A 25,262-nucleotide genomic window follows, 5' to 3' on the forward strand; every position below is an offset into this window, starting at 1 on the left:
TTTGGGGAGGGACCTCAGCTGGTCATAATGCCGTAGGGTCCATTCTCCAAAGCTGCCATTTTCTCCAGGGGAACTGATCCCTGCCACCTGGAGATCAGTTATAATTCTGGATCTGCAGCCACCACCTGGAGGTTGGCAACCAAATAAACAAAAGTCCAAAACCAATGGGCTGAAATTATATCAAAAGAATTTTTGACTAATATTAGGAAGAACTTCCTGACAGAGCAGTCCCTCCATGGAACAGGCTTCCTCGGGAGGTGATGGGCTCTCCTTTGGAGGTTTTTAAGCAGGTTAGATGGCCATCTGACAGCAATGCTGATTCTGTGAACCTGGGAAGATCGTAAGGGGGAGGGCAGGAAGGGTCGCATCAGCGCTTAGTTCTAGTGGCCCCTTCTTACATGCCCAGGGTTAGGCAGATCACCACCTTGGGGGTCAGGAAGCAATTTTCCACCGGCCAGTTTGGCTAGGGATCCTGGCAGTGTTTTTCCATCTTCTGGGCATGGAGCAGGGGTCACTGGGTGTGTGAGGGGGAGGGGGGCATACGTATTTGTGAATTTCCTGCACTGTGCAGGGGGTTGGACTAGATGACTCCGGAGGGACCTTCCAACTCTATGATTCTGTGATGGGGCAGGATTTGGAAAAAACATGCGATTTTCAGATGAGAGGAGAATGATGGAAGCCGCTTTGGGTCCCCATTGGGAAGGAAAGCAGGATATTAATAACTGAAGGAAATTAGTAATACAAAAACACAGTAAACCTAATGCGCGTTGAACGCGCAGACACTACTACAGCGGCTACCTGCCAGAGCGCATGCGCATTATGAACGTCCCACACAGACCAGAAACATCAGCCTCTCCTCGAGAAGGCGCCGGCCAAACATTCTTAGCCAATGAGAAAGCAGTAAGGACCCCCTCCCCCCCCCCAGAGATAGACCAATCCCCGAGCGGTTTATGCGCGTGTGCAGCGCGCCTATAACCGGCTTGTCCCTATAGAGGAGCTTGCTATTGGCCCTGCTACGTATCTGTCAAGTGGGGGGGAGGGGAAATTGAGACGTCCTGTGCCCCGCCCTTCGTTCTGATTGGCTCTTGGGTATCGCCCATCCGGAGACGGACTTTATTCGGCTCCGGTTCTTTTGCTCTCATCAGTTTCCTTTCCCAAAAAGGAGGCGGAGAAGAGGCGGCCGAGCCAGGCCGGACGGGGCTCCTCTTCGCGGGCCAGGTGAGGGAGCGCGACGGGGCGGCCGGGCCGCCTTCCTGTTCCTGTTCCCGTTCCCTCAGGTCACCGCTCCCCTGCCGACTTCCTCGACGTTGCCATCCTCCAGGTGGGACCTGGAGATCCACCGGAATTGCAGGTGATCTCCAGGCGACAACCGTCAGTTCCCCGGGAGTAGTTATGTGTTGTTGTTGAATGTGTCGGTCTTAGAACGGGTTGTGCTCTCTTTCAGCGTTTCTTCAACTCTGTGTTGGATTTCTGCTGGTTTTAAATATTCGCAGAGTGACATTTATAGACCCCGCGGCATGGTTGATTGAGATGCTCTTGAAATTGTCTGTGCTGATTCACACTGTGTAGTCCCCCCTGAGTCTCAGTGAGAGGGGTGGATTATAAATCATGTAAATAAAATAAAAGTAAAATAAAAACAAAATAAATGTTGCAATCTGCCTGGAGTCTCAGTGAGGGGCAGATTATAAAATCATGTGAATTAAATTGAATAAAAAATAAAAATAAAATAAATGTAATCTGCCTTAAATCTCAGTGAGGGGTGGGTTATAAATCATGTAATCCACTTTGAATCTCTGCGAGAGAGGTGGATTATAAATCATGTGAATTAAATTAAATTTAAAATAAAATAAATGTAATCTGCCTGGAGTCTCAGTGAGAGAGGTGGATTATAAGTCATGTAAATAAAATAAAAAAATAAAATAAATGTTGTAATCTGCCTCCAGTCTCGGGTAGAAAGGTGGACTATAAATAACATATATAAATAAATCCCTGTAGAGAATCTTGGGGCAGAGTAAAAATTCAACAGAGCAAAGTTTTATTTAAGTGATGCAGTTCAGACCTGAAACTGTATGCCTACAAGGACAGAGTCAGTTGTTTATATACTGTGAAACAAATAAACATGAGAAAGTTTTTTAAAAAAAATTATATCGCTGAAGAAATTAAAATTAAAATGGAGAATGACAGAAAGAAAGACTTGGGTAATGCTTATCAATAGATATGAAGATAAATGGGAAAGAGAGAATGGACATATTTAAATAGAAGTGAAATATTAAAAGGTAAAATTAAAAAGATTATAGATTATGTTTATGCTTGTAAAATGAAATAAAAAACAGAAGTAAAAACATGAGAAGAAAAATTAGATTGTTTTGACATTGCAAGGTTGTGAAAAGAATTTTTCATATGCGTGCTTATTGACAGATTGTTTTGCTGAAGTGTGAATTTTAGTACTGTTTGACATTGAATAGTTAGTATTCTGCATACCAAGAGAAGGATTGTTTGAGTATGAAAGGATCATCTCCTGCAATAAATGTCAGAACATAAAGTCTGTCTCCTACTTCTGCTTATAGAACTGAGTTCCATTTGGACAGGGTCATGCATCTAGGTAACTTAGAAGGACAATAGAAAGAGCCAGCCTAGCTCACCCAGCATACATTGAGCGAGCCTGAAAAAGCCTAGCAAAACGAAAACTTTATTTCTGTAGGCATATTAAAAAAATTCTCTAACATAAATAAAATGACTGGTTTGGAGGGTGGACTTTATGGCATTATACGCTGCTGAGCTCCTCTTCAACCCTGCCCTCCTCAAGCCCCACCCCCCAAATATTTCCCAACCCAGAGTTGGCAACCCTAGCTGGATTCCTCAGAACAATTCTGTTGGTCACAGGGACCTGTACTTGGCAGCTTAAAGCACGTCTGCATCGCAGCCACAAACCAGTTGAGCAGGGATCCGGAGGGGTAGCCATGTCAGTCTATTGCAACAGTGTTAAGCAGGAGGCCTGCGGCACCTTAAAGAACAAGCGAAATTTCTTCTAGCTTCCTGAGCTTTCGTAAGCAGAGCATCACGTGTGCAGATGCCTCTGATAAAGTGAGCTCTCACTCCTGGAAGCTTGTACTGGAATAAGACTTGCTAGAATCTTTAAGATTCGCTTGCATTCCAGTTTAATTTTGGTTTAGCCGTGGTGGCTTTCTCAATAAGAGTTCCTGGGAGTTGTAGCTCTGGGAGGAGGAGGCTGTCAGGGAATTCCTATGAAGGTTATTAATGTATTTAAGAGGGATTTAGCCTGCCCATCTGTGAAGAACTGGACTAATGGCGCAATACAGATTCATATAATTTTTTTAAAAAGTTGATTTGAATGTTGATTGTGATGAAGAATGTGTCTTCTCTTGTGGCTGTCCTGCCCAGATGTTAATGAAACTATTAGATTATTCGTACTGTATATCAAATATAAACGTGTCTCTTAAAAGCATATAGTGACGATTACTTGTTTGCTTCAAGTGACAGGCACTGGTATGAATATGTCGCCCTGTGATCAGCTGGTGTGATTGTGTATTTTTTTTTTAAGGAGTCAAGAACCGGAAAGATGACTACTGCAGTTCTACCTTGCTCCTTCCAGCTTTCCCACGGGGATAAGAATATTTATTACATCCTGACAGAAGACCACCCGTATGGCAGCAAATTATTTGGCGCCGGGAGCATCTGTTACCTGAAAGAGCAGACGTACCTGCGGTATATTAGCAGCGACATGTTCAGCACTCGCTTTTGGAGGTTTGTCATGGTAGAGGATAGCTCTGTGGTCACTATGGATGTAGAAATTCTGCATCCCCTGGACAAGAAGATGGCGGATTTCCTCATCGCTATTAGCAGCCACGGCGAACGGTTGAACTGTTTTCTGGACAAGCTTGTTCTGGACTCCGCTATGAAGGCCAGAGAGGGCCAACGGGTCCTCGTAGATTTGGACCAGCAGACTTTCCCTGGTACCATATGCTATATTGGGAAGCTAAGGAGCCCTTTGCCATCTGGGCTGAGTCCAGTTTACTTTGGGGTAGAGTTGCAGGTAAGGTGATCAAGGAAGCAAGATTTGTCTGGATGCCTGTAGGTATGAGGCATATGTACAGCACATTTCAAGTATTGACTGTGTTAGTAGTCTGAGAGAATCCATTTCATTGTCTGGCTGCATGCACCTTAGAATTAATTTTCCTGTGTAGGGGAGAGCAAGTGACTTTGACTAGTTCTAAGAGTTTCCCAAGTCTGGGCGAGAAACTTCTTTGGTGGCCCTGATGAGGCAGAAAGGTGGGGTACAAATTCTATAAATAAATACAATGATTAGGTTTCATTTGGACCAACTAGTATTCAAAATGTAAACTTCCAAGTTCCAGGGAACGCTTCTTCATGCTGGATATTTAGTGAAGGGAGTGATAACATTTATTTTTTTGTTCCAAAGCGTGATCGTGTTATTTTGAGCTATTGTATGCAGCTTTCAGTCTTAAGATGTTGTATTTTAATTATATTAGAAATGGGGCCTATGGTGGGATTTCGAGCTAAATGGTAAACGGAAAGTGTGCTTCTTTTGGACACCGCAAATATAAAGCCAGAAATAAGCTTCACAGGTTTCCGTGGGGTGCACCCTGAGATCCATTCTGCCCCTCACTTGTGTGATGTTATGCCTGATGATGCATCACTGCCTATCTCTATGGAACATGTTACACTTAGGAGTCTTTCTCGGCTTTATCTGTGGCCCAGCATGTAATGTAACGGTCTGCTGCTTCTCCAGGGTGACGGTGTTGGCAAAGGCCACTGTGATGGAACCTATAATGGGACCGAATACTTCAAGTGCAAACCGGACTGTGGCCTCTTTCTGCCATGTAACAAACTGCGGTTTGTACCAGCATCTGAGAACAACAAGATGAAGCAAGAGCCGAAGCTGGAGGCAGTACAAGATATTCCAGTGAAAGTTGGGGAAACTGTTGGCTTCTATTTGGATGATGTCTATACTCGAGGAGTAGCAATGGCTGTATACAAAGAAGGAAACAACTGGATGGTTAAAGTATGCCCGGTAAGGAGATAATTCCTCTGTTTATAACTTTTGGGAAGATGTATGTACTAGTCTTACATTAGAGTGAGATGGCTGTCCTATAGAGAATGTATGCCACTTTTAGTGAACGATAGCAGTGTTGGGAGGTAAAGTAGATTATGCATCTGAAGAGGTCCGTAGCTCAGTGGTTAGAGCCAGGGCTTTTTTTTCTGGGAAAAGAGGTGGTGGAACTCAAGACCGCACGATGGGTCAGCTGGAACAAGGGGGAAGTTTTTTAAAGTTTAAATTGCCCTTAGTGAAAAGGGTCACATGGCCGGTGGCCCCGCCCCCTGATGAGGGGAGTTTAGATTGTCCTCTGCGCCACTCAGCGGCGCGGAGGGCAATCTAAACTCCCCTCTGTCTGGAGATCAGGGGGCGGGGCCACCGGCCATGTGACCATTTTTTAGAGGTGCCGGAACTCCGTTCCACCGCGTTCCCACTGAAAAAAAGCCCTGGGTAGAGCATGTATGTTGAAGGTATCAGTTCCAGTATTGCCAGATGAAAGCGCCTCAGGTGACAGGATTGGTCAAGATTTGCCTGTGACCCTAGATATAGTTTGGGCGATGGAACTCCTAACAATGTTTGGTGCATTCTAGCACAGGTGTTCTATTAGTTTCTTTTTTTTTTTTTTTGCACTTCATTTTTTAAAACTGTTTATAGAATTTTTATTATTGGAAGTCACCTTGCAGGTATTCATTCTCCACCTCTCCATGTAAATATTTTAAATGAACAAATAGATTTTACTGGGTTTTTCCCCCCAGTGGATCAGAGAAAAATTTAGAGTTTTACAAAAGATAAGGTGCATTCAAAATCCAAACACCGACAAAGAGGAGGTGATTGTAGAAGAGTGGAATCCAACATGGAAGCTGGTTAGAGGGCAGGGGGCAATGAATGACAGCAGTCAGACAACTAATAAAACCCAGTTGATGCAGAATGCTGCAGCCTGATTACTGCACCAGGCAGAACACCGTATGTCACACATGTTCTGCAGAAACTCCATTGGTTAAACATCAGTTATTAAGTTCAATTCAAGGTTCTGGTCATTGCCTAGAAAGCCCTTAATGGCCCTGAACCCACATACATGCAGAAGCATCTCTCCTGCTGTGCTCCGTTGCGACATCTGAGCAAAGCCTTCTAACGGTGCCATCTTGCAAGGATCGACAGCTGCCCCTTGTGGAATGGCGTGCCCAAGGCCGTCAGGAAGGTTCCCTCACTTTTGTTACTCTGCAGACTGTGCCAAAGAGTAATGCTCAGGAGGGCCTTTTTAATAAGAGACTAGAACTGCTGTGGAGTGGAATAGTCCAGGAAGGCACCTTTTTAACGGAAGAGGATTGTCGTCCACTGCAGTGATTATTGCAAGTATCACCTCCTTTTCTGCATTGTCTTATACCTCGTAATCTGTTTTCTGTATCTTTATTGCCTCTCATTGCTGTTCTGGAAAGGGAACTAAAGAAAGGTGTAGAATGTCAGAACTGTGGCTAAATAATAGTTGTATCCAGACTACCTTCTGCAATCAGACAAGAGTCCGTTGTTTTCAAAAGATTTACTGAAAGAAGCAACCATTATAGTCCACTGGCCCAGATGCAATATCTGGGCTGGTACACGTGTATTGTTACGAATGAAAGGCAAAGAATACAGTACAAAGTATCAAGACTCAGTAGGCCCAGCCTCCCCACACAGTTCTCAAAACAATCCCTTTGAAGCTGAGAAAGTGAAAGTTTCCCAGGACTGGAAAAGCTGTAGTCAAAACATTCCTCTTCTGTGAGATAGCTGCTAGGGAACATCTTGGCACCTGTGAGGAAAGCACTCAGAACACTTAAGAGAATTAAAATGGAGTCTCTTTGGTTACAATACATAGGGAAGCATTCTGAACCTGACATAGGTCAGGAGCCACTGATGAAGGGCATCGGGGAGCTCCCTTTCTGCCTGAGGGAACCTTTGTGTGAGCTGAAGGACCAGCTGATAGCTTCCAGCTCCCACCCATCTGACTGTATCATACAGAATCAAGTAGATGGTGGGGACTGATGGGTCTTGTTGGCATCTTGCATGACCCGACTTTGCCATCTAGAGCAACCCCTGGACTCCCCTTGCATTTATTTTTTTTTTGCATACAGGCAGGAAGGCCTGGCGAGGTAGTTCGTGCAGAAAGTGTTCCCATAAAATACTTGTTTTAGAATCTGCTGCCTTAAAGTCCTTCCATTTTGTCAAATCTTTCATGAGTCGTTTTGAGAAAGGCAAACTGTAAATACTGTAAAATAATAAACGAGAACAAGCAAAGCAGTGGCTTCCGGTAGAAACACAAGATTGCTCTCATCTCTCCCCATCCCTTAAACTAAGTCTTGTACTTTGTAGGAGGAAGAAGGGGCAACAGACCATTTTCGGGAAATCCCCATGGACTCCGTAGTGAAGGAAGAGCTGCTTTCTTCAGGTGAATATGCCCATTGATGCTCTGTACCTGTAGCTTCTGTTCTCCCTTCTTCTGATGGGAAACCCTTCAAAATTCTTCTCTAGTTCTGCTGCAATATCGGGGTGTGGTTTTAAATGGCTGCTTTCCCCCTCCTTCCAAATTGCCTTTGCTGCCTGCTTCATTTGGTTCTGTGCAGCAGGCCAGTTTCAGAACCCAGTGAGAAAACTGGTGTAGCCTTTTGAATATCAGACATGGGTTTTGTTTGTATAAAATCTGTACGGGGGACTACTAACCAAAATGCGGGGTCAGATTGATCTGAAGTAGTAGGGGAAAACTGATCACATTTTCTTTTCAGTCTTCTAGAGCTCCATGGCTTCATCAGCATTAAGGAGGCCAATTGTCTAGTAATGTTTTCTGCCCTCTACCCGACTTAACAATTTTGCGTAAATTGCAGTGTATATTGTGTTGGTGTTGAGGCTGATCCTCAATTGCTTTGGAATTAGCATGAGGGCAAAATGAATATTTTCTGAAATTTCTCCTTGGAGTCTTTGCTGCTGTTCCATTCCTATACCGACAAAAGAAAATACTTAATAAAGGACTGGGTGGGTTGGTTGGTGTCTGGTGGCATGCGCAGTGAAATTCTCATTTTTAAAAAATTTCGATGATCGGCTTTAGGGCTTGTTTGACTGCCACACTGGCTAAGTAAAATACACTTTTCTTTGAACAGGGGTTTAAATGAGAGATGCCGTCTTCTTTGAGAGCAATCAAGCTTATCTATCTTTGCACCGATTCAGGATATTTTGCTGAGGAGCTCCTTTTAGGACTTTTCTCCCTCGCTCTCTCTCACTCTCTCTTTATGTAAAGTATATGTTATGCATCTTCTCAGTAATCTGGAATGGGCGGGCATTGCTTGGGTCCCCAAATTAGAGGGGCAGTGCTGAGAGATAACTTGCTAGGGCTGCACAGCAAGTCCGTGCCTGAGCTGGGATTTCAGCAGGGATAGGCAGCCTGTAGCATATACGTATCTGCCGCTGCACCATGCCAGCTCCTTCTTGGGCAATAAGGGTGCTGCCAAAATTGTTTTCCTAGGCTAAATGCAACTGTCCGCCCTTGGAGGTACAGGCACTGCGTGAGAGCCGCTTTTCTCCGTTCCTTTTTAAAAATCTGAATTACATTTTTACATTACCTTTTAAAACACATTTCAGAATAAACCTTTTTTCTTTCTTTCTCGTGTTTCTGGCTCTCTGTCAAAGTGGCTCTGGCAACAAGGCAGTGAAGCAGCATAAACTAGCAGTAAGATAACATCGGTACACGTTGGTTGCTTTCAGCATTCGCGGTCGACACAGATGGTGGGCTGTGGACCCAAAGAAAATACGAGAGAATTGAGACGACGGGGGACAGAGAGAACAAGTCCCCCTCCCTTGACGTGAACTCTGTTGTGCAGATCGACTTGGGCAAGGGCGATTCAGTCACCGGCACCATCCGCTGGATTGGCTGCCTGTTTAAAACGCAGCAGAAAATGGCTGGGATTGAACTGGTACGTCTGTGTGTCTTGGACGCTTCTAGCGGCGCGTTCTAGTGCAGAAACAGGCAACTTTTTTAGTCAGTGTTAATCCCTCCACACCACACAACATCTACCTGTGAAGGTCCAGGTATGTCAGCAAATGAAAGCAGGGGTGGGTGGAAAGATGAGATGCAAGTTGTACTTGGCTGAACTTGCTAGCTGCCAGCTGGCTCTATCCATGTTCTAGTGTAAACAAGCATTTGATTGCAGGCTAGGTCAATGCAGGAACGAGCAGGCCCTGCTCTTGCTGCGTTCTGTAGAGTGAAAGAAACTGGTGGCAGTTGGTGAGATGTTCAGGGGAGGACAGTAAAGTTTTGCCTGGCCTCTAGAGCTGGAGTCACCCAGGCCTGGAAGCCCTCAGTGGACTCTGTTGATCCTTTCTGCAACATTGCTTTGAGGTATTGGTAACTTGGCTGCAGAGCCTGGTGGGTATTTAAGGCCTGCTGTGACAGGAAGGTCACAAAAACTGGTGGTGGGTGACTCATTGCAGAACTTCCCTTTGCAACCTCCAATTGTGTTTCCTTTTCCAGTGACCCTGAGATCACTTGGTGGGCTTGTGCAGAAGTGTGGTATGTGTCGCCCTCAGTATGTGGAGGAATGTCAAGCTTTGCTTCTCTTTGCTGCCTTCTGAACCTGAATTTGCTTTGGCATTTGCCAGAGTGAGGATTGTGTGCAACTAGAGAGCTTATGGGCTGGCACTTGAACAGTAGTGATTATTCTTGCACGAGGGTTATTCTCACCAACAGCCCTGAACGGCTGCTTTGCCTGCCTGAGAGGTTTCGCCTTTCTTCACAGGATGAAGAGAAGGGTGACTCGGACGGTGAGTGGCAGGGTGTGCGCTACTTCACCTGTCCCCCGAAGCGGGCCCTGTTTGTCAGCTTGGAGCAGTGCCAGCCAGACATGCGCTTCCAGTGTAACAACGTTTTCCTGGAGCCCACCGAGCTCAGTAAGTTCCCCTCTGCCAGTCGAGGGTGTGCCAGACATCATCTTCTGTGATGAATTGAGATGGTGAGGATCGAAGAATCAGCCTGCAGCCTTTCACCAGCAGCTCCTGGCTCTGCAGGCTGGCTTCTCTTGGCCTTCTCTGCCACCAGTATTCCGCTGTGACGTGATTCAGGGTCATCCTTGGCCGTGCGAAGTTGCTGGTCCATGCAACGGGGTGACCCTAACTGAACAGCAAAAGCTCCTTTGTCGCTTTAACAAGGTTATCTCGGCATGGTTTACCACCAAGTTCCTAACTTGCTGCTACGTCTCTTAAAGTAACCTCCCCAACTCCTGTTATTTAAGAATCCTTTTTTTAAAAAAACCCAAAAACCTCTCTTCCAGGTGGTCTGGAGGTGCCGGAGGTTCTGAGCAACTCTCCCCCCCTCCAGGCGGATGTGGCTGTGCACGTTCTGCGGGGGCGGATGAAGGGCATCCAGGGCCACTGCAACTCCTGCTACATGGACGCTGCCCTCTTCAGGTAGGAGCTTCTGCTTGGCTTCGCTCCCAGTGATGTGCAAGCAACTCCCTCTGGAAGCTGGGCTCAGTCCATTGTGAGGAGTGGCCCACCTTGGCCACTCTCCCCAGAGCTCCAAAGGCTCCTTAAATTTTGAATCAAGCAAGGCAGGATTCCCGCCCCCCCATCTTCCCCAACCTGCCTAGGCATAATTTGTTACCTCCTGGCCCTGTGGCACAGCCTGCTGGGCATAGAGATTTGGACATGACGGCCTGGGGGTGGGAGGAGAAACAGAAAACTTGACAGGGACAGACAAGACTTTTTTTTTTCCCCTGAAAACTTTCCCCCTCTCTTTTTCTGATGGAAAAACTGGGAAATTTGCAGACTGCTAGGGGAAAAAGACTCCAGTGAAATGTTGCCAAGCACATATCTTCTGTCCCTCCAGCCTCTTCTCTTGCACTTCTGTGTTGGACTCTATGCTCTTCAAGCCCTCCCTCCCACCTGATAGACACATTCAGAAGATTCTCCGGGACAAGATAGTCAACCCGCTTAGACAGTGAGTAGCTCATCGTCAACCGTCTCACCATTTACAGCATTCCCCCCCCCCCAGTCTCCTACACGTTTATTTGCAAATCTCTGTGTGCTTTGTTTCCATGATCACATGAAATAGTGTGAATTTTGAGTGTCGAAATCTGCATTTCCAAAGCTGAGAAACTCCACTTACATTTTCAAAAACGTCGTGAAACCCAAGAAGCCGGAGCTGGGCTGGGCATGGGTCTCAGTGCCTAAAGCTGGGCCATTTATCATCCCTGTGGCTGCTTGCTTCTCCCTATGGAAGTGGAATTAATCATGCAAAACGTGGAAGCCAAGCAAATGTGTTCTGAGCATTGAGTGGCCAGAATTCGGATATATTTTTTTTTGCAGTGCATGGAGTGCACACCACGCAACTGCCAGCTTTTGGCTGTGTTTGTTGAGATCTCTCCGAGCTTAAGTAAAAATAAAAATAATTAAATAAAATTACCTGTTTTCTTTCCTCCTGAGGAATGGCTTTGTTGCTGCAAGCAGTGTGATGAACCTTCGGCACCATCTGACCGAGAAGGGCCAGTGTTCCAGCTTTGCTACTTCAGAGAAAGGTAAACCGTTTGTGTCTCAGTATGGCTTGCTGCGTTGCCAAGTCATCCTTCGGGTGGTGCTCCGTCAGACCTACTTGAAAAGTGACGGCCAGGGTATTCCAGATCCTTTCAGTACTATGCTTTTTTGGATACTTTTAGGTGGGTAGCTGCAGTCAAACAGTAGAATTTGAGTCCAGTGGCACCTTAGAGACCAACAGGATTTTCAGGGGGGTAAGCTTTTGAAAGTCAGAGCTTTGTCAGAGACTTGAAGAAGGGAGCTGTGATTCTTGGAGGCTCATGCCTTGACAGTCTTGCTGGTCTCTAAGATGCCGCTAGACTCAAATCCTGCTTTTTTTGGTGGCTAAATTACCATCTGAGGATTTCTTCCTGTTAGCTTGGCTTGGAAAATGTTTGTGTTAGAATCATAGAATCATAGAGTTGGAAGGGGCCATACAGACCATCTAGTCCAACCCCCTGCCCAGTGCAGGATCAGCCTAAAGCATCTCTGACAAGTATGCATCCAGCCTCTTCTTGAAAACTGCCAGTGAAGGGGAGCTCACCACCTCCCGAGGCAGCTGAATCCACTTTTGAACTACTCTGACCGTGAAAAAGTTTTTCCTGATATCCAGCCGGTACCTTTGTGCATGTAATTTAAGCCCGTTGCTTCGGGTCCTACCCTCTGCTGCCAACTGGAACAGCTCCCCCCTCAACCTCCTCTTCTCCAAACTAAACATTCCCAAGGCCCTCAGCCTTTCCTCATAGGGCTCGGTCTCCAGACCCCTGATCATCCTCGTCGCTCTCCTCTGCACCCTCTCGATTTTGTCCACATCCTTTTTGAAGTGAGGCCTTCAGAACTGCACACAATACTCCAGATACGGCCTGACCAAGGCAGTGTGGAGAGGGGCTATATGACCTCCTGTGATTTCGACGCTATGGCCCCTTTGATACAACCCAAGATTGAATTAGCCTTTTTTGCCACCGCATCACACTGACTGCTCGTATTTCGTTTACAGTCCACTCTTACCCCAAGATCCCTTTCACATGCACTACTGCCCAGAAGTGTATCAGACAAGGGCTCACGTAGTGAGAGCTGACTTGTATATTGCTGAGACCACTCCAGGCTGTCGGGGGTTTTGCACCATTGTGGGGGGAAAAACAGCCTCGTTAGGCCATGCCATGTTCAAGACATCTCCGCGCAACTCTGAGATGGTATGTGCCTCTCTTGCATCAAAAATCAGCCATGCATCCTTGGTCATATGGCAGAAAAACTGCCTACCCGCCACCTTTTCCCCCAGTGCATTCTTCTGAGTAGTGAAGGGGCTAAGCCAGTTAGCTAATTTTGCCCATACCTCCTTAAATGCTTTCTTTGGTTTGTACAAAAGACCTCTCCGTATCTAATACAGTTGGTTAGTCTTAAAGGTGCTACTGGACTCTTTACTGTTTTACAACTACAGACTAACACGGCTAACTCCTCTGGATCTAAAATCTGGATGTAAGCTCCGTGGGACAGGTGTCTGTTCTGTATAGTGCTACGCAGGGTGATAACTCTCGATAAATAATAATCTGATGGGTTTGCTTGAGTCATAGGATGGCTTGTGTATCCAAGCCTGGGAGATTTATGGTACAACCCTATGAAGAGTTACTCCAGTCTAAGCCCATTGAGATCAAGGGATTGCACTGTTAGGATAACAAAATGAATGTTATATAGGTTGTTTCAAAGTTAGTTTATGGCCTAAAACAAACAAAAATATTAAAGCTTAAACATAATTGATTTAAAAAATCCATGCCACCACAAACTAGCACCGAAAAGGCATTTTCATCTGCCTGCAGAAGGCTTCATGAAGTGAAGCTAAGCCAGTGTCCCCCATGTGTGGGTGTTCTGAAACCTCTGGGGCCATCACTGGAAAGAGCCGTCCCCTTGTCGATGTCAGACAAGCATCCACACAAGCTTTCGGTTGGTCCAGCTACAGTCTGGACCAACAGAAAATTTCCAGTCTATCTTCAGTGTCTGACGGAAAGCTTAGTTATGTGCCATTCCTGTTTCTTCTTTGTGGCATGATACAGTGGCTTTCTCTCTCTGGAGAAGGGAGAGGGTATCGTCTTGTGCCGAGTCTGACTTGGTGTTTCTTTGGCCCTTTCAGACCCTGAGGAGTTTCTTAATCTTATTATGCATCGCATCCTTGGAATTGAGCCACTTTTGAAGCTACAGTAAGTCCAGTTCCCTCCCCCCCCCCCACACACCGAATTCTGAATGCAGGCTGTTGTCTTCTGAGATTAGGAAGACACTGTGGTGTTTCTCTTTCCAAGTGGAGGGTGGCGTGTCAGGCCAGGTCCTTGAATGGTGAGAGAAGTTGATGGATGATCTAGTATGCAGAGGGAAAGGAGTTCCCTCCTAGGACAATTCTTCCCAGAGTGTTGTGAGCAGCTCCCTAGATGAGGCTGTAGGGGAGAGCTGGTTCTATCTTGGTAGAGAGACAATGGGGGAATTAGAAATGCCAGTGCCAACTAACGTTTGCCAGCTTGCCGATGAAATCGCATTCAGTTCTTCAGCCCAACATGTGCTGTGAGTTCTGTGTCTGGAAATCCCCCCACGCACCAAAAAAAAAAAGCCCTCAGTTCTCATGTGTGTGGTGTGTATGTCTGAGACTTGAGGTTTTAAAAACTGCTGGGTGCTGCAGACCCAGAAGGCCCAGCACGTACCTGGTATGGCTCCTTTTGTGCCTTTTGGAAGAAGTGAGAAGGTGCTGGAGCTCCCCTAGGAGAGGCAGGGCCTCAGCTGGATTTCCAAGAAGGTGGCTTGTAGGGAAGCTGGTGATGTTCTTGAGGAGGTGGGTGGGGGGCAGCAGGCTGTCAGAGTGGTCTCTGGGACTTCTTAACAGAGTGAGGAAAGTGGAAGAGCCTGAAGGTGCACCTGCACTTCCGGTGCCCTTGATGTTGTCGTAACAGCTGAACCCACCCTAAGAATTCTGGTGACGGGTTGCCTTAATAACCACAGTGGAGCAACTCGCCTGCTGCTTTTAGGTCCGGAAAGCTTAAGGAGCAGGAGTGCTACTGCTACCAGATATTCATGGACAAGCAGGAGGACCTGGTGGTGCCCAACGTCCAGCAGCTGGTGGAACATTCCTTCCTCTCCTCTGACCTCAAGCTGGTGGAAGTGAGTAGCAGAACCCCTCCCCTCCCTCTTGTCTGCGCTCGGCCCTCTTGGCCGGGTTAACTTCTTTCTGCTGCTGCTTTAAATGTTATTATGAAGATCCTGCAGAGCACGGAAGGTGTATGGAAGATGCTCATTGCTACAAAATATATCCATATTATTAAGGGATTTTTTTCTTATATAATTGTTAAGCCTTTTAGTCTTAGTAAGTTTGGTTGTCTCAAATAGACTCATGGGATAAGCCTCGGCTGCCTCCCTGCCCTTTACCCTCCTTCCCGATCTCCATTTTTCTTTCTGGCCTTGTAGAAATTGCAGCTTCAAAGAGTGAGAGGAGGGTGTTTGGGAAGTGGCATGATTCACAACAGGACATGGCCTCGAAAGTCTTTGGATATTATGACTTCGATCCTCCAGCACTCTGTTTATTGTCCCGTGGATGTAGCCCTCTTGGCATGCAAAGAGATAACGGGAGATGCCGGAGAGGATGTTAAAATGTCACTCCTTACAAACCATTTGACCTGCCAATCTTTATCGAGTAGAAATTATTTACTTTGGTATTCGAAACCATCTTTTTGATTACTTGTTTGTAAAAGGGTACGTAAGGGGGTATTGTGCCCTGTGTGGCATGCACCCTTGACAGAATCTTCTGCGGTGCATCAATTTGAGTTCTTTTGTGCCAATAAACTTTTTTTTTTATTTTGCCAATATTTTGCCTCCCACTGTCGGACACAGGTGAGTTTCCCTCACACATTTTCTGTGTTCAGAATTAATCATGGAGCTCTATGGCGTTGAGGAAGGGCCCGTAATTCAGCGGCAGCGTATCTTTTTCATGTGGACAATCTCAGGTGCCGTCTCTCATAGCTCCAGCGAAGGGAGCGGAGGTGGCAGAACTGGGGGAATATCTGGCTCTAGCCTGAGTCCTTGGAGAACTCCTGCCAGTCCATCTGGACTTGATGGACAAATTGTAAAATTCCAAATGAAGCCCAGCAGTTTTGCTCAATTGGCATATCCTGTTCGCACCGAAACGTCACATTACGGTGGCCCTGATTGGGCAGAAAGGTAACTTTGTTTATTTACAGAATATATACCTCACTTTTCTGCCCTCTTCAGGGCCACCAAGGGGGCTAATAGACTAAAAACACACACAAGAAAAAACGCATCTTAAAAACCATTAAAACCAAACAAAAACTCATTAAAACAATTATAACCAAGCTAAAATACACAGGCATAAAAACAACAATTAAAAACAAAGTGGGAAGGAAGGCTCACCGAGGGAAAGCTTGACAAAAAAATGGTTCACCTGCCTGCCGAAGATGGCAACAGAAGGGCACAAACGTGTTTTCCTGGGGAGAGAGTTCCAGAGTTTTGGTGCCACGCTTGAGAAGGCCCTGTCCTGTCTGCAGCATCTCTAGCTTGGGTTTCCAAGGGCAGCTTCACGTAGAATGCACTGCAGTAATAAATTAGGGAGATCGCAAAAGGTTATCTTACCTGTGCTATGGGGCAAGACTGCTTATTAACCAGCGCCCTACTGATCAACATAATACTTTGTACCAAAATACTGAGACTCTTGTATGGTCATCTCCCACCCCAACTTTGATGTTGCGTGGGTCTGAGACATCGTGACCAGATGCAGAGGAGGAGAGCAGGATTCCTGTATCTTGGTGAGAGTCATGCAGGAATTTGGTCACATGCATTCTGTCTTGCAAAACTGGAACAACCTGTACCTGCAGAACTTCCTTCTTTTATATGAAGAATTGGGAGCCTGCCATATTTCTTTGTCCCCCCCTGGGCGTGGGTGCTGCCCATAGCACCCTGTACCCAAGGTTCTGTGCATAGCTTTAATGGAGAGGCAGGCCAAGTGACTACCCTATATTGTTTCCGTCTCCCTAGATTCCATCCTGCTTCATCCTCCAAATGCCCCGTTTTGGGAAGGAATACAAAATGTTCAGCAAAATCATTCCCTCTTTGGAGTTGGATATCACCGACCTACTCCTGGATAGTAAGTTTGAGTGTGTTTGGGGTGGGGGGTGGGGTGTCTTTGGTTTTGTCTAGATAGTAGGAGGAGCAGCATAAACTCACTTGCACCAACAGGCTGGTCTGGTAGGAACAGACTTCTTTATCTAGTATGGGACCTGGATAGCCCAGGCAAGCTTGATCTCATATCTCAGAAGCTAAGTAGGGTCAGCCTTGGTTAGTAATTGGATGGGAGACCTCCAGCAAAGACCAGGGTTGCAGAGGCAGGCAATGGCAAGCCACCTCTATTAGTCTCTTGCCTTGAAAACCCCAGCAGGGGTTGCCATATGTCAGCTATGACTCGATGGCCCCTACTACCACCACCACCTAGTACAGGTCATTTCTTTCCTTGCACTTGCATGGTGGTATCAGCGATGCTGTGTAAAACAGATGATTATTCAGACAGTGAGTCTGTGACTAAGGCCTGTGTAAGGACATGGGGAGATGTTGCTTTTGCCAGTCTTGCCAACAACTAAGGATGAAGTTGAGGGCCTGTGTAACTAGCATCAGAGGTTCAGCCAGGGTGCAGCACGGTCTGACAAAAAATGGGGGGGGGGGGTTTGAAAAACCCACCACAAACTCTATGATAAATATACAGGTGTAAAAACCTAATCAATCAATACAGGATGAAACCTTTTCCAAAAGCAATTGTCTTCAATTATTCAATCATACAATGTTGCATACAGACAATAATTCATGAAACACTGTTCTATACATTATAAACTTTGCAGAGTGTAATGACGAGTTCCCCAGTGGGGACCGGGAGGGTTGAGTCCAGATGAGAGCGTCCTTAACAAACATTCAAATGAGGACAATGCCTAAAGGTATTTCATTGGACAGTCTCTCACACGTTGTAAGCGAGCTTCCCAAGCGTGCCCGAAGGGACGACGTTGGCCAGATGTTCAAATCGCCTTTTCGTCTTCCACTTCCTCAGGGGCAAGTGCTATACAGAGAAAACATCTATGGCTCATTGATTCATACAGGCACATGCTATGAAAATTCTTTCCAAGGTTCAGCCAGGGTGCAGCACGGAACAGAGTCCTATGTATAGAGAGTAAATGGTTCAGTCCCTGCTCTTTCTGTATATGATACTCACCAAACTGATCTTGTATCGTGAACACTTGTGCCCTAATCAGTGGGTCGGTCTTTAAGGCGTCGCCAAGGCTCTGGTCATTTTGGCAGCCCTCTAATGCACTTAGCCCACTGGAAAAGTGATAGTGGCTTGGGAGCCAGATGTGCTTTTTGACACTCTACTGGTAGTTCCTCTGAGCGCCGCCGTTCCCCAGTATGACGCTTGCCCTGTGTTTCAAGTGACTGGGCAAGGCCATTGTCCAGAACGGCTTCTGGTTGGCAGGTGACTTCCACTTGAAACAGCTGCCTCCAGAGGCATGGCTGATTTGCTGAGGGACAGGGCTTATGCCAAAGATGAAAGGAGTTGTTGGTCTTTTAGCTGATGATGATTACCAGTGTGGCTCTCTGTGAACTGCGGATTAAGTAACACTGCTCTGGAACATGTATGCTGTATTACTGAAATAGCTAACAAATTACTTTGGTCATCAGTGTAAAATAGTAAAGAGTCCAGTAGCACCTTTAAGAGTCCAGTAGCATCTTCGTCAGATGCATCTGACGAAGAGAGCTGTGGTTCTCGAAAGCTGATGCTACAATAAAGTTGGTTAGTCTTAAAGGTGCTACTGGACTCTTTACTATTTTGCAACTACGGACTAACACGGCTAACTCCTTGGGTTCTTGGTCATCAAGCTTCTCAGCTGAGTCTGAACGGGGAAATCCTGCTGTATTTATTTCTCACAGAGAATGGGTCGTGCATTTGGGGTGTGGGTGCAGCCCAGTGCGGAAAGTAATCCAGGCTCCCCCTCGATCCGAACTGTCGTCTGTTCTCACTGTGACTTGGGAGCCGGCCTCAGAGGTTGCTTAGGAATTGGGTCCGAGGAGGGCTGCGTCAGCGGAGGGCAGGCGCTTTTGTGTTTTGGGCAGATGCTTAATGTTCTGACCTCCCGGCTCCCCCCGCAGGTCCCCGGGAGTGCTTTGTGTGTGGAGACGTTGCCACTCAAGAATGCTCAGCGTGCTTTAAAGACAAGATGTTTGCGGACACGGGTCTGAAGCAGTATTGTGATTCTTGCTGCAGACAGGTACCCGATGCTTCGATTCTCATCTACTTGTCTTGAGACTTCTGGATACCCAGGCAGGGTTCCTTTCCTGGAGGCCGTTGGTGGAGGGCTTTGTACACCCCAAGGCCAGGGGACGTTTGGGGAAGTGAAGTTACATTTCAGACTAATACGCGTCTTGTAATTTCATCACGCTGATGATCTGCCTCTTCATAGTTTGTAGGCAAAATTCTTTTATGGGATTTGAAATCTGTTTTTGGAGGGTGGGGGTGGGGGGAAGAGTGAGAAATGAAAGAGAGGGCATTTGAGATAGCGCAGGACCTACAAAGTACTGCATGAGATGTATTCTCATACCAACAGGATCTTCCAGGGGGATCTGCTTTCTTGAGTCAGAGCTCACTTTGTCAGATGCTATTTGGCAAAGCGAGCTTTGACCTCTGAAAGCTTATATCCTGGGAGATTTGTTGGTCTTTAAGATGCTACTGGACTTGAACTTTGTTCTGCTGTTGCAAACTAACAAGGCTACCCTGTCTGTGAAACTATTCTTAGACTGCAGTGTTCCCTCTAAGCTGTGCAGTGTTGTGAGCTAAAAATCTACTTTGTGAGCTGAAACAACAAATTTCATTAAAGTTTTGAGCGCGCCTCCTTTTAAAAAAAAAATTCAGTCTACAAACATACAGACATTAACTATAAACTAATTTGTATTGTTTCTCAATTAGAAGCAACAATTCAAGCAGTCATTCAAACATGGATTCTAAATATCAAACTAAATTACTCTGCAGGTAAAATTATTAATACTCCTCGTTCCCAACTATTTGATATACAAATATACATATATATCTGGGAACATATGCTAGGTTCTGCATCCCATCCTGGGCACGTGTTAACCTTCTCTATTCCAACAAGATTACAGCAGGTAGGTGGGATTTACGTAACAACTCATTGATTTACGTAGGAATCAATGAATTATTATGCATAACTCATTGATTTCTAGCCTCTCCAAAAATGAAAACCATGTAATACATTTTGATTACAATCAAAACAAATTAATAATATAAACCAGTTGTCCAAGACCATCAAGTCCCATTAGGTGAAAGGGCCACAAAAAACAGAGTATACTTCTGTATAAAAATGGATTATGTTCATGCTGATTGCAAAAGGGTAGCTGTGTTAGTCTGTTGCTGCAACACCCAGTGGCACCTTAAGGACTAGCACGTTTATTTCAAGATGAGCTTTTGTGAGTCAGTGCTGACTTCAGATATGTATGGAAATCAACCTGAGAATCATTCTCACATTTTGTTTTTCCACATAATGAACCTGCACTTGAAAGACTCATGACAGAATGAGGCTGGGCCCCATCACTCAGCTGTGCTCTGTTCCCCAGCTAGAGAGCTGGCGGCAACTGGTTGCGCTCTGGCTCTGCTCTCCGGCTCTACTCTGAGGGCTAAGCCAGCCACAGCTGAAAAGGAAGGATAGAAGCGGGACAAGGCTCCATCCCTGCTCCATCCCTATTAGACCCACCTGCTGGCGCCGACTGAGTGGGAGGGTGGAGCCACCTGAGAGTTAATACCTGTGAGCTACAGCTGAGAATCTGTGAGTGGAGGAGTCAGAATCTGTGAGCAATTGCTCACGTGCTCACATTAGCGGGAACATTGGTTATGAGGCATCTGCAGGGTCCAGCAGAATGTTTCTATGTACAAAATTTCTACCCAAATGTGAATTTCTTGCCTTCCCCCTTCCATTGCAGCCCTCCGTCCTCCCTCCCTCCACCCCCGCTGCTTCCTGGGGATAGGAGGCTCCTGGAGCAGCACTTCTGGGTGCCTTTTGGGCTGCAGGTGGAGGGAGAACGCAAAAAATTCGTGTTCTGTAGGCAGAAATCCTTTCACCTACAGAAACACTCAGTTGGATCCAAGCCATGATGCGCCAGCCCTCAGATTTCTGGATTTCCTAGCTTACTATGTACATATTATGTCCATTTTTAAAAGATTCTGTAATCTTTTAACTTACAGTGTAAATTAGACATATTTGCATACCTTTGCTTAATATTCTGTTAGTTATTTCATATTTGGAATGTTTTGGCAAGCTAGAGGGGGACCGAGAGGAATGGAGGCAGAAGTGGGAGCTGTAGTGGTTTCAGCACTGTTCCCAGCCTCCATGAGGACTAGGAACTTGTTGAGAAGAGGCAAAGCTTCTCAGGATGACATTCTTTGCACTGAAGAGTCGATTCTGAGCATATGTGGTAAATATGTGCACAGAGCCAGAACCGAACGCACATATTCCCGGTTGCAATAGTGTGGGTTTGGGCCTGAAAGCTAAAGGGATCTGGGCTGCAGCTTCATAGCCATGATCTCTTGACTCACTCTGTGGGATTAAAGGAGATTCTCAGGCAGTTTCCTTCTGACTCTCTCTCCCCTGTGTACGTTTTCAGGCTCATTCTCATTATCAGCGCAAAATGCATCAGCCCACCAAGTTGCGCGTTCCCGAGGCGTTCTGCAGGGGCAGCTCTCTCGGCAGCCGGCAAGTGCCCCGGGAGAAACTGGAGCTCTTTGCCGTCCTCTGCATTGAAACCAGCCACTATGTCTCTTTTGTGAAATACGGGCCAGAGAGAGAGAACTGGATGTTTTTTGACAGCATGGCAGACAGGCATGGTAAGTTTGTAAAGGGTAAGTGCGTATATCCCCCAGTGCTGTGGTCTCTTCCATAAACAAATCTGGAGCATCACAAAAAGGACTTGGATCTTTGAAAAGAATAGAAGCCCGTTTAGGGAGGCCAACGGCCTGTAGCGTTAAAATTAAATCACAGTTGCAAAAAGACATGAACCTGGAGGGCACTAGGTGAGGTTGGCCTCCCTCTCTTTTGGCCATTGGATAAACGCAACGCGAACCTCTTTTGCTGGCAGTTCCCTGTCTCACAAAATGGCAAAGCCCTTGTCAACTAAGTCTGCTTTGGAACCATTTTCCAGGCTGGGTCTTCTCTCAAAGCAGATTAGCTTTTCTCTGACTAATTGGTGGCCTTCAGAGATGGCTAGAGACAGATTTTTTTCCCAGCTCCACTTCTTGGCACTTCCGCATGCTTGACTGCCCCCTGCTTGTGTTCTGCCAGCACAGCCCGGATTCAAGCGGAACAGATTTTGTAGCTGAGCGCAGGGCATGGAAGCAGGCTTGCTCCGTAAATGTGTCCAGTTGGTGTGTTTCATTCTCAGCTGTGGTATTTGAGCCTTGTAGAATTGGGATGGGATCTACTTCGTGATGGGCAGAAAGGTGCGGGGGGGGGGAGGCTGTGAGGGAGGACCGTACAGCCCCCTGCGCGCTGCCTTTGGAGCCTCTCCCTCTCTGGCGTGCCACTCTTCTTGCAGATGTCTCTGATGTAAGAAGCAGCTACTCGGGATGGGCAAGAAGTGGGGCTGGCCTGGCCTGCAACTCTTGGGTTGCAAGATCCCAGGCAAGAAGCAGAGGGACCTTAGTCCAAGTCAGGTGGTAGGCCCTGGGTAGGTCCTGGGAGCAGTTGCAGAAGATGACCCTTTTTGCTTGCCACCAGGAAAGGGGTAACTCCCGGTGGACATCAGGGCATCTTGTGACCTCCAAGTTTCTGGCTCCTCAGGCCTCTCTCCTCCTTTTTTTAAAAAAAAATTTATTAGGTGAGAATGTTAATACATATAACTTACAAATAACATCTCAATATCATTTTCCCCCACCCTTTCCCTCCCCCCCTTTTTCAGGACTTCCAACAGCTTTCCAACCCTATATCTTAATCTATTCCTAATCTATCCCCTTTTTCTGTAACTCATTATATCATGTTTACATTCTCCTTTGTTAAACTAAGCCCTATCTGTTAACTTCAGATCTATTATTATTAACTTAAAATCTATTATCTGTTACTATCTGTTGACTTCGAATATATTTAAATTTAAACTAACAATTAAATCAAATATCTGCTTTATTAATTTTACCAATATCTATTAACTCCAAACCCTCTTAAATGTAGGCTAACAATTAGCTAATACTTCACTTCATATGGTAAAGATTCTGTCTCTTCCAATAAAAAATAAACCATTCTAATACTTTTCAAATTGTCCTCCTTGTTGGCTCAGGTGACGAGAGTGGCTTCAACATTCCCACTGTGACGCTGTGTCCGGAGGTCGCCAAGTACTTGGAGATGCCGGTGGCTGCCTTGGCCATGGAACAGCCTCGGGACATGGAAGGAGTAGCCAAGCGCCTCTTCTGTGATGCCTACATGTACATGTATCAAAGCAAGAAAATGGCGCTTTATAAGTGACCGATGGACTGCCCTCTGTTGCCAGCAGTCCTGCCTGGATGGAGTGGAGGCAAAGCGACTCCGGGGCTTGTCTGTCACAGTTCTCTTCCAAAGCTTCTCTCATGCTGTTGTAGAATTACCTCTGAGGTTGGCACTCTGTAGGACTCTTTTGCTTCAGGCAGCTGGTGATCTGAGCCATCTGGAGTCCCGGACGTGTCTGCAGCACGGCAAAAATGTCTGCACCTTGCTCCACGCAGCGAATCGCTCCCTGGTGTCCTTTGACACAGCCGAGCCCGAGTCTTTCTTTCAGCTTCATCTCAGGGAAACAGGAGTTTAGAGGCGGCCTCGGGTTCTAGCCACCAACCCACCATTTCTCACTTTTTTCCGGGTTCTGTGAATCCAAAGGCAAGAGGGAAACGTCTCGTGCAGGGACCTTTTCCTGCTATAAACGCTGGGGTTTTGACCTGGAATGTCAAAGAACCAACAATTGCTACTGCCCTGCCCTGTGCACTTTTTGCTTTTTCGGTTTCTCTCTGTCTTTGTGACAGTCCTATACACATTATTAGCACTTTTTAAAATTACCCCCGTTTTCAACGGTGATTGTAGCTTTGGAGGGACACTTCTTGAATACGGTATGCACTTTGAACAAATGTTGTTACTACCACAGTTGCTGGTGCAGTGAACCGGCAAATTGCCCAGGTCTGTGAGCAGGGAGGGGCTCTCCATTTTTGCCTCTGACTGTTATTTATTTTTCCTCTTGAAACCCTGGCTGGGTTCATGAAGCATTCCGGCAGCCTCTATCGGATCAGCTGAGCAACTTCTGCTGTGCATCTTCCATGTCGGATACTGCTCTCCATTCCTGGCACGTTGTAAGGAAATGTGGCAACTGCAGCTAGGGTCAAGCAAGGCATTTTGAGTCACAGGCGCCTTAAAGGAGCCGCATCTGTGGGAGGGGGTCGGCCTGCCCCATGTGCTCCAAGTTCTGCAGTTCCCCTTTTGACTCCTCACCCTGATGCCAACGGACCTCTGGTGGTTGGATTTCTTGCAGAGGTTCCTAGAAATGGTTTCTCTACCCCCTCCCCCCAATTCTATGCAACTAATTTCATTCATTTTGCACCGATCTCTTTATCAGCTGGACCCCTTTTTTTAGTTCCCCTTTCTCCTTAATTTCTTTGATGCTCTGGGGACTTGGTCCCCCCCCCCTGTGGTATTAAAGACTTAAGGTTCTTCCAAGAGTATTAAAATACTCTTTTTCATCACAGGCGGGAGAAGCTTCTATCTGTGTAGATTTTACGAAGCACCTTTAGATAATGGAAGATATCCTGGTTCAGAAAATACTGTAAAGAGTGGAGAGAGAGAGGTACTTTAGGGAGGGAGGGGGACTCATGTTTGTGCCAGCTGGAGCCGATTTTTCTGTGTTTTCTAAGCTGCCTTGGAAACTATGCCCTGTCTCTATGGACGTTTCCTGCTTTGTGCTCTGTGAACAAACTGCAGGGAATTTTGATGTTTGTCCGAAGATGCTTCTCTTTGGGGAGCAAAGCATGCCTGAGACTCGCAGAAATTTTGCAGGTTTCTCTACTGCTCACCTTGGGTTGTCTATTTGACTCCCCCCCCCCCGCCCTCCTCGAGAAATAACGGTGGCCACTAATACACATGGTTTCCTCTGGCGGTAGATGGGAGTTTCTCTTGCGAAGGTCCCAAGCAGTCCAGGTACGGGGTTTGTGCTTGCTTGGACTGTTTTTGGCAGATCTGATGCAACATTCTTTGCCATTCATGCCATCTCTGATGATTGGTAAGTGGTTCTCTCCCATGTGCCCTCCCCCCCAAGATTATTTAAATGCTTGTTTTTTTTCCCCCTTTAGCTGTTTCTGTAATGTTTGCCTTAAGCAATCTCAGGGGAAGGGAGGAATATTTTTGTACGCTGTATCAGTTTCCATTTCAAAAATATGTCTTCCAATAGAGATTTTTCTATGACTAGTGTTTGACTCCATTTCCTAAGACTGTTGCAGCAGCGACCGAAGAGAAAAGGCCAGGAGGGCGTGGTTGGGCTTGTCTGTGGGGTAGCTGAGTTTCGGGCCGCGACGTTCAGTTGAAGAACTTGGGCCAGCTGCCCTTTTGATTTAACCTACCTC

General features: G+C 46.3%; 1 protein-coding gene across 2 annotated transcripts; it reads left to right on the forward strand.

The window, feature by feature from the left end:
- Nucleotides 1-1,117: 1,117 nt before the first annotated feature.
- LOC129333032 (ubiquitin carboxyl-terminal hydrolase CYLD-like) lies at nt 1,118-25,104 on the forward strand. Of its 2 annotated transcripts, none has more exons than XM_054984334.1 (15): nt 1,118-1,351; nt 3,563-4,054; nt 4,772-5,053; nt 7,424-7,499; nt 8,807-9,015; nt 9,838-9,988; nt 10,369-10,504; nt 10,926-11,036; nt 11,522-11,613; nt 13,734-13,800; nt 14,614-14,746; nt 16,631-16,739; nt 18,782-18,900; nt 21,305-21,524; nt 22,967-25,104. In XM_054984334.1, the coding sequence occupies exons 2-15, from the start codon at nt 3,581-3,583 to the stop codon at nt 23,149-23,151; spliced, it is 2,364 nt and encodes a 787-aa protein (XP_054840309.1). In that variant the 5' UTR covers nt 1,118-1,351; nt 3,563-3,580; the 3' UTR covers nt 23,152-25,104. The 2 variants fall into 2 exon arrangements, with proteins under 2 accessions (XP_054840309.1, XP_054840310.1); XM_054984335.1 differs by having other exon boundaries at nt 1,118-1,218.
- Nucleotides 25,105-25,262: the final 158 nt, after the last annotated feature.

The sequence above is a fragment of the Eublepharis macularius genome, chromosome 7 (genome assembly GCF_028583425.1).
Source record: "Eublepharis macularius isolate TG4126 chromosome 7, MPM_Emac_v1.0, whole genome shotgun sequence".
Taxonomy (NCBI): Eukaryota; Metazoa; Chordata; class Lepidosauria; order Squamata; family Eublepharidae; genus Eublepharis; species Eublepharis macularius.